This window comes from Nestor notabilis, unplaced genomic scaffold (assembly GCF_000696875.1).
Source record: "Nestor notabilis isolate BGI_N333 unplaced genomic scaffold, ASM69687v1 scaffold4878, whole genome shotgun sequence".
NCBI lineage: Eukaryota > Metazoa > Chordata > Aves > Psittaciformes > Psittacidae > Nestor > Nestor notabilis.
Genome location: NW_009939510.1, coordinates 38,532 through 48,570, shown reverse-complemented (window position 1 = coordinate 48,570; position 10,039 = coordinate 38,532). Strand labels below are relative to the sequence as shown.

The following is a 10,039-nucleotide window of genomic DNA, read 5'->3' as shown; positions in this document are numbered from 1 at the left end:
ACCTGATTGGCTCCATTATTAAAGATAATTTTAGACCAGTTTCTGTGTCACTAATCTAACTTTTAAAAATTTAAACTAAATGAGCTCTTTGTCTGCAAAATAGAGTGTATAACGCCCACAATACTGCTTTCATTTCTCAAGGAAAATACTGTAAAATCACTATTTCCCATTTTCTTTTATGTCACTACTTGTTTCTTTACAAATACAAGACAAGCTGGATACCACTTTTACCTAGAAAAGCCAAGATTAAAAAAAAAAACCAACCAAACTAACAAAACAAATAAACAAGAAAACAAACCAAAACAAAACAAACAAAAAACAAAACACCAACCAAAACCCAAAAACACACAACCCCAAAGAAAACCACCAAAAAATCCCAAAGTAAGAGGAACTGGACAACCAAACACAGGTTTTTAGGATTCCTAAGCAACTGCATTCATGGACTTTGTTTCAGCCACAGTGAAACCATGGAAAGTTCTCTCACTATGATATTTAATAGCTGCCTTCATACTCTCCGTATCATTTGTTCGCATCCAGCATCATGTTTGGACACAAACTCATACAGAAGAGTACAAGAAACTCCCTTATGCTTCTCTCCGGCCTTCAGATCTAAATAAATGTTTTGGCCAACAGAGATGAGGCTGAGCATTGCAAACCAAAAGACGAGAGTCATTCTGCGACAAATATTTCATCCCGTCCTTCCTCAATCCCCAAGACAGCAGAGAAAGCCTCTCTAATGCAAACAGCACAATTATTGGAATTATGTTTTTCCCAAGAGCAATACAAGCATACCACTCCACAGCTCTTCAGGACAACTTTAAACCTTAAATGGGCCTGAGAACCATTATATTGATAAAAGTTAGACTCTTGACATGTTCCATTCCCAGAAATTGATATACATTCTTGTTCTTTCTCTTCCCCAGTATACCTGGCATTTAGCAATATGCATCACAGAAATAAGTGCATCTTACTAACAGCATCTATCCGTAATATAATGTGTTGTGAAACATGACATCAAGATTACAATTAGAGAACCATAGATTTGGGCAGTTAATGTTTCACCTGTCAAACAAACAGCAAAACAAAAGTGACAGGCAATGAAAACTAAAGTGGTTACAGGTCACATGAAAGCAACTTATAACCTTGGGATTCAAACATCTTCAAATTTGATTTTTATTAAGGGACATAAAAACCCAATTCATTTAAAGTATCCTTATGTTTACAGCTTCAGTTCAGTTTCACAAAAAAAAAAAAAAGGTAAAGTTTATTAAACTATGCTTTGAATAATATTAAAAGACAATGGAGACCTGGAGCACACTCTTAATCACCTTCCCATGATGACAGAACTACAAAATACTGTGAGCTGCCACACCATGACTTAAGTTAACCCAAAATGTGTTCATATTCATGGCTGTTTATGGTCACAAATACAGCTGGGAGCCAGCACCATTCACCATTTCATGTTTCAATAGTGCTGTTGCAAAGGCATTGCTGTGCAACTCAAGCATAGGACTGTCCTACACCATTCCTCTCCTTCAGCCCCATCTTCCTATGTGACTCTCTAATAGAAAAGAACACTTGGCCCAGGGTGCAATTCTCAACAGCTGGTGGCCATGAATACTTCAACCTCCAGGGAATATAGCAAGGGAGAAGAGACAGAAGAGAGACAAGAAGAGATTGAGAAGGAACAAGTGGACACCTGAAGTTTCCTGACCCCTGACACTCTTCTACGGAAAGATAAAAGCTCATTTATTTTTTTGTAAATCAACATTTCCCATATGGTTTGTATAGCATTCTTTTTTCTAAGCCTCACAGTAGGACTGCTTTCCCCCAAGACATGATAAAACCATGAAAAGACACTTCTGCCAACTGTGTAGCATTTTTGTATGAGGACCAGAAGATGGTTACAGGGAACCAAACACACCATCACTTTGGTGTCCAGACTATTTTTATGTTTTTTCCACAAGTAAAAATATTACACACACTCTTTTCACCATTCCTTGAATTCTGCCTCCCACTGTATTTATTTTTTAAAGCTGAAGTTATATTTTTGTATAGATTGGTGTTAATGTTTTATAAAGGTCAAATTATATTGGTTTCCCTACTGTTTTATTGTAGGAGTTGAGAGCTGGCACTGTAATTAAAATTTCAGCTAAAATAAAGTCTACAGGAATCCTATTTGTAACCAGGCAATTTGGTCTTCTAGCAAACCAGAGCAGTTTCTGTTGCTGTTAGTTTGCTGCTACACAAAAGGTGGTAAACAAAACCCATATGCCTAAACACATTTTACACAATGTTTCTCATCAGTATGGCTAGTAGAGTGTATAAGTTTTAGTCTATATTTTAGTTATAGAATATAGAATAGATAAAATTAAAAATGCACCCTTTTTGTACAACCTGCTTTTCAGCATTTTGGTAGAAAATCCGAAACAGGACAATTCAGTTCATATATAAACCTAGGTCTAGCCAAAACATTCGCACCATGGGTGATAAGGAATATAAGAGATATGCAGTTTGCCCTTCAGTCTAACCTGCATTTAAGTTCTGGTAATTGCTAGCAAGTGTTTCAAAAGTGTCAAAGATATTCGGATGCTGGCTACAGCTTCAGCATTGAATTTCTCTTTAGCTATTACCTAGCTGTACGCTGCTCCAGTGTTGCTTCTGCTTTGCTGCCTTCTCTAAAGGCCCTTCAGTTCTGCTTCAGTTCTCCCCACAGCCAAAAGAGAGAAGGTTGCACTGATTTTCATTTTTAAATTTTCTTCAAAGAAAGGAAACAAATAAAAGCTGGTATTGAAAGTGAAGTTCCTGTCTAAAAGCAACATTCCAGATTGCTATAGAAATCATGTTGTAGGCCTTTCCAGGGCTCCCAATTTTATTTTCATGATGTTTAAAAAGAACTACTTGGTACAGGAATTTCAGATTTGTGTGAAAGATAATCCCTTTCAAGCAGGCTTTCTTCAGAAAACTTCTTATTTCAGCAAATCCTACCACACACCAGGGTTGGTATTTTTCCGGGGGTTAGGAAAACAACACAAACTTTTAGTTAGCATTCGTATCACAGAACATGACATGCACTTCCTCCATTATCTACTGCTACACTTGTCTAACCAAGAAGAAACAAGAGGTACAAGGCATACTAATATGCACAGTCATTCTGAAATGACCAGGCTTTTCAGAATCGATCCATAAGAAGTTACTTCTTTAGCTTTACTAGAGGGAAGAGTTTGGGTGGATAAGCTGAACAGAGACACAAGACAAAACCAGGAACACTAGCCTCCAGCTAGAAAAAAAAAACACTCAGTCTAATAAATTTCTGAATTACTTCATGAGTTTACTGCTAGCATTACTTGTTCCCAAACCAAGACTGAGAGATCACGTGCCACAAGAAAGCTATTTAAAAAGGAAATGTGTCCATTAAAGCAGACCATAGCTGACGCATACAGATTGCTCTGCCCAGAAAAGACTACTTTCAATAAGGAAAGGGAAAGAAAATCTGCAAGTTGAAGAACGAGCATAATTACATTAGAAAAGTTATAATTTGATTTGGATTAGCAGCGAGAAAACCTAAAAGCTAGGAATTAATTGCGAACTACCTCTACATTTATTTTCAAGAATACTTGCATGCTTTAAGATATCACTAACTTAAATGAGATTCTATGTTTAAAGGAAGATTCAACCTCGCATACTCCCATTAATTCATGCTAAATGTCCACACTACACTTTGAAAGGTATTGGAAAAGGTTAGCTAGCCTTGATTCTTTTGAATGGTGCTTTCCTAAAATCCTCAAATTAAAAGTTCTGTCAGAAAAGCAGTCTGTGAAAATACAAAGATATGTACTACAGAAATGCATTAATATCTCAGCATGTAGTAATCTGTCTTGCATCTGTTTGTCAGATATGAACAACAGCTTCCTTCTGACAAGGCTGGGCTGATGCTGAAGCTTCTTCAGCGTGACCCCAGCTCTAAACTATAACCAGAAGTCATAGTCCCTACTCGTCGTTTCCTCAGAAAGATGACCCTATTAAATTTTGGTAGTCATAAGCAGTAGTTGCCAGACTATTTGCTTGATGAGTTTGACAAAGCTAAACAACATACATTTTCCTATGGCCTTCCAAAATATCCATACACCTACAGAGAACGAGACTGCTTCTTGGCGTGTATTGTTCATCAGTTAAGGAGTAATAGCTTAATCTGACGTTTTGTTTTGGAATTGCCAGCTGGAAACAGAGTAAGTTTTCCACTGAAGCACCTGGGAAAATTATTAATACAAGGTTTGCACTGCACTGAGCAAGAGACCCATCCTGCTAACACTGAGCAGTTGGTCATTGATTTAGACTATTAGAACGGCTGGCATGCTTCAGCCAACCAAAGCCTATACATATTTCAAAAAAGTAGTATCTGCAAAACATTATGGCTCTTGGAAAGTCTCCAGAAACATCAAATCTCAAACCATGTAATCTGCTACTTTTATCTTACTAAATCCAGACCAACCCCTTAACACAACATTCCCTGTCACTGCAAAGATCCTCACCCACTTTTTGTTTTTAAACCAGTATTACATGGCTTTTCTCAGCAACACAGGCAATGCACTTTTTAGGTTTAGATCTTTGTTTTCTCCACCTTGAACTCCTCAAGAGGAGGTTTCACCAGCATTACTTTACAAGAGCTTTCCCTCCATTACTCTACAAGAGCTGACTACATCCCTGAGAGATTTTGACTTAACACTAGAGAAGTTTTCAGAGACTATACTATTCTTTGAAATTGTTCAGTATAATGTCCTTCCTTTTCCAAAACCAATTTAATTAAATGCATATGCATAAAAATCAAACAGTCTATTTTTAACTCATTTTCCCTCAGGTCCTGTTAATAAGCTGACACACATTGTTTGGAAAGCAACTGTCTGACCACCTGGCACTCAACCACAATTTTTTCCCTTTTTGTTTTCCTTTAATCATGTGCAAAAGCAGTTAAACACATGATATAATATTCTGTTATATTGCAACATCCATCTGCATATATCTATTCAGAGGCACATCTGAGATGTTCCATATTACTTAGTCACAACACGTTTGCAATACGTATGCAGGCAACATTTTCCCTCTATGTATGAGATAGATATCAAGCTTCAACTAAGAAGCAATGCCTCAAGTACTTATGTGCGGAAGGATCTTCTCTTTGAAGATCCTTCTCACTCTGCCTCCATGAACATGTTGTAAAGTTCCCAATCTGCCACTTCCAAAATTTACTTCCAAAATTTTACAACCATTTTGTATGTCTCAAGGTATTTCCTGAAATTTTGGTAGCATGAGTTTGGCTTCCTACAGCCTTTTAAATGAGAATAATGTGATTAAGAGATACCCCTAATATCTGGCTTCAAATCCTGACCAATATTTCTGTCCACATGGCATGAGTCCCAGATGCCTAGTCTTAATCATATGTACAAGTGTCAGAACTGAAGCTCTGCTATTCAAGTTCTCTACATGGGTTTATGCACATTAAGATATAGAGTATAAAAAGGATTCTGCTATCTGGGTAGAGAAGTTGAGACATTTCTGTAGAACCTGCTACCACATGCCAAGCTTAGGAACATGTCATTTTTCAACATTTTCTAAAGAAGAACATTTGTTAACATAGTGATTTATGTGAAATGAAAGTAATTTTAAGATGTTTGTAGAATTGAATATGCATTAAAGACTACTTTATTTTGAAAAGCTATAACTGTGTTTCAATGGCGATGAACTATAGTTATGTACACCTGAATAAATGAAAAGCCATAGTTATCTAGCTATTATCCAAAGGTCTAGACAGTTTTCCCTGCAAGAAATCACTAAGTCAAAAACCTTACCTCACTTGAACATGTTCTTTTGCAAGCTACAACTACCACCTGTAGTTCCAATTACCCTAAACCTGCAATCTTCAGCACCAAGGGTTAAAACTCACATATAAACCTCATGTAAAAACTCTGTAGAGGGCTCTACATATTGTAGTATGGTGAATGTGGCTGCCACATTGGCTTTACACAAGGTGAAGTAGTAGTGAAGAGGGGCAGATATATCAAATGTGTGAGATCACAAGCATGTGAATCAAGTGTATGGATCAGAATAAGTAGAAGAGTAACAGCAATAACATTGATAGTGTGAAAGAGCCACAGAAAGAGGCTGTCAGCACAGTCAACAGCATGGTAATCAGTGGGAAGTATGGATGTGATAAATCCCAAATCTACCATAACAACATCAGAGAATCAATAGGAAATGTTTTTATGTAAGTGTGATTTGCACTGTAATCCATGTACACACATGACATTGCAATAGTAGGAATGGTCTTTTCTTTCCCGAGCAACAAGGAAAGCTTGCTGGAGGCTACAGCTTGGCTAGACAACACAAGAACTGCTTTGAAGCATTAATGGTAAGCAGACAAATATATTTCCCATCATACGGGTAAAAAAAGATTTTCAACATGGTTGAATAGAAAAGTCTTTGTTAAAATTCACAGAATAAAAAAGTATCCAAATGCAGACAGACAAAGCCCTGATCTTGAACCAGCCCGAGCTCTGAAACATGCAATCTATCACATAAGAGACAGAAGAGGTCAGTCATTAATTAACATCCAAATTAAAGCTTTGAGTAAGGGTCAAAACTTCCTCTGTTTTGACATTTAAATCACTAGCAATGTATTCCCCAGTTTAGCATGCACAACACATCGCCTAACGCCTTAATGTTAATTGCCTCAGTTTTTCAAGTGCACTATTTGATTCATTGTCAATTAAAAATACCCCCAAAAGACAAGACTCATGTATGTTAAGTATAAACATGATTAATGTAACATAATTACATTTCCACATATGATGAGTCTTATTAGGAACTTTCTATCAGCCTGGCATGACAGAGCATTGTCACTACCAGTGAGCTGTCAGCCTTGCCAATGACAAGATTTCTGATAGGGAAGCATTTCATGGCCACAGATGTTTCAGAAAGGTGTAAAAGCTGAAATTAAATGCTGTCAACTGCCACTTTATTAAAAATGTAGTAATCTTTATGATCCTTTCTAGTTAATTGTTAAGATCGTACTAATTCTAAACTAAAAATGTTATAAGGAAGAAAAATCAGGTAGCACAATTCACTGTTAAAACCATCACTATGTGCACAAATCCTCTAGCATTTTCAGAAAATGAGTCTCTGAATTCTTTCCCACTACATCAAGGGAACATCTGGTTTAAAAAATTTGCGCTGAAGGAAAAGACATGGCCAGACGAGAAGTAGGCAAGCAATGCCTGATTTTGTTTGTGGTCATAGAAAACACAAGTCATAAGGAGATAAAGGAGTCTGATGGGAAAAAAAAATTCAAATTTAGGAAAACTAAATGAAAAAATTAGGAAAATAAAATAGTCTGGGCACTGAGGTAATCATAATTATAAACTTAGAAGTAGGTTTTGATAAGAACTGATACAAATCAGAATAAGATTCTGTAACCTCGGTTTGGGCTTTTCTTCTTCCCACGAAGAAGATGTAAAATATAATTAACATTGCCATGTGCAGAAGTAATAAATACATAAGAACCAGCCATAACCTATATTTAATTACAAGAGAGATAATAGCAATTAAATGTACAGTAGGTCCTATTTTTAATTGAAGAGTAAAATAAGAAAAACCCTTTTGTTGCACTTCAAAAAAGAATTAAAGAGTTCCTTGGATTATTGAGGACTACAAAAATAATCTCTGCTATAGGCCTGCTCTGCATATTCACTCTATTACTTTACATAGCACTGGTAAGTCTCACATTGCAATGTAACTGCTAAATTACATCAGTCTTTGGTAATGGGTATAAAAAATATGCAAGAGCATGCAAAGTGTATTCAAACGGACAATTAAAAATACCAATTCTGTTGACAGATAAAATGAAGAAACTGCAGAGGTTTATTGCTGCTGCATGAAGGACATACTGTTTACAAGTGATTGAATTAACCAGAATCATGCATTGACATCCTGCCTTTGTCGAACATTACATATTAGCCCAATCTAGTGTCTGCTTATTAAAATGATTTAACTCTGAAGATTGTTTCCAGGCATTTCTAAATCTCCTGCTCTTCCTTCCTCCTCACATTAATGGTGGCATCTTAATTATTGTGCTGTTTTCATGTCAGTGTCATTTGCTGGGTCACCACAGAATAGCCCCGTTAACTTTGGCTTAACCAGCTCATCCTCCAGGTGCTTAGGACAACAAACACAAATCAGTAGATGTGGCCACACTATAGCCTCAGAGTTCCAAAGCAGCCAAAATGCATTCATCAAGTCGTTAGAATAAACATTTCAAAGTAAGCAAAATTGCTTAAAGAAATCAGAAGTTTGAAATCTCTTCTAAACTAAACAACAAATTTTATCTCTGTGAATAGACTTGCTACTTGTGATCTAAATTTTCTCTGAAAATGCAACTCAGACTAAGTAATTTATCAAATGCTTAGACTAAAAATGCTATCCTGAAGGTTTATTTTAGCACCTGTGCAACTTTAACAAAGTCATTTCAATAGACTGTAGCAACTAATTCTGATGTTTTCACCAGTTACTAGGCTTTTTTAAAGCAAATGTGCACAGATTATACCTTCATCCAAACATGTGTAACAGTGAGAATTTATCAATATATAGAGGTAATAGCTAAAGGGAACTGAAACTGGAAATGTGTGCATTTGAGTGATATTCCTATGATACCACATGATAGGATCTAAATGTTGTATACAAATCATATGTAGCCAGACATTACTGTGTCATGCTGCATACCTAGAAGAATTCCTGCCTCAACACCAAGCTACCAAGCATAACAACGAAACTGTTAGTAATAGGTATCACATGTAAAAATACTGATATGCTTGAAAAGTATGAAAATGAGAGTGCTTAGTATCTTTAAGTCTTCAAAATCATTGACCACTAGGTAAGATACTAGCTTACTCTGACAGTCTTCAAGTACCAACACAACAAAACTGAAAGAACAAGTTGTAACACAAGAGTAGTCAAATGAGCTAACACCAGGACTGAGACAGAAGTCCTGCTGTTAAACCTCCTTCAGTTTAATACTTCGAATATACAGCAACAGATTGGATTTTGTAATGTGACACCTGGTCATTGGAAATATCACTGAATATCCCAGTTGTACAACACATTTAGTAACAATTTGCTATCACTGATGATTACAAGTTTAATCCAGCCTTTGAACTCCATGTAAAGACTTGGATTTGCACCAGCTTTGAATTAAACTTTTAAGATATAAGCTTCTAAATCTGAGTTTCAGAGATTGATTAATAGCAAAATGTTGATAGGAAAGCTCTGATTTCCAGATTAAAAGAAAGACTATAAAAAATTTCAGTGTAAATTTCCTTTAAGTGGGTGATCCTAAATTGTTACAATATTCATATTGTCCTAGTGCACTATATATAGTGTTTTATCACTCTAATACATGGAATAAAGTCTGTAGAGATATAGGATTAGTGCAGGGGAACCCTGACAGAATCCTGGCAATATTCTAAATCTTATGTACAAAACCAGCTTTCTGGTAAATGGCAGGAGAGATATCAATAAATAAGAAATTATTATTTTTGCAGAATAGTAACATGAAAATAACGTACTTTTCAGAACTGGCTGGTCCTCTATGAATTGAAATGGTTCTTCAATATAAAAAGCCTTTTTCTGGAATCCAGGGACACATTCTAAATCTGCACACGCAAGCATCAGAACCTGAGGAAAAAGGAAAAAGGAAATGGAGTTAAACATCCACTCATTCATCCATCATATTGGCTTCTGGGAATGATACTGGGTTTAGGCTTCGTGCTTATAAAAGAAAACATTGGACTCCATCCTTACAAAACATACTTCCCCTTCAAATCTTGCTTACCAATTTTTTTATGTAAGGTTTTTGCTTTTATATATGTGGGCTGGCACAGAAATTACAAAATAGCATATTTTAAGTTTCAGTTCAGATTATCAATAAAGGATATTATTTATTTTAGCGAAAACATAGGATGCAATGTTTCTTAAATTAAGCACTTTAGAG

At 36.0% G+C, this 10,039-nt stretch overlaps 1 protein-coding gene across 1 annotated transcript in view; it reads right to left on the bottom strand.

The window, feature by feature from the left end:
- LOC104409885 (cadherin-13-like) overlaps positions 1-9,723 on the bottom strand; it is a gene marked incomplete at both ends in the record, with an annotated part of 134,797 nt that extends 125,074 nt beyond the window's left edge. The window contains one exon of the mRNA XM_010019892.1: positions 9,615-9,723. Coding sequence (XP_010018194.1) covers positions 9,615-9,723 — 109 coding nt within the window. The remainder of the gene's footprint in view (positions 1-9,614) is intronic.
- Between the last annotated feature and the right edge of the window lie 316 nt (positions 9,724-10,039).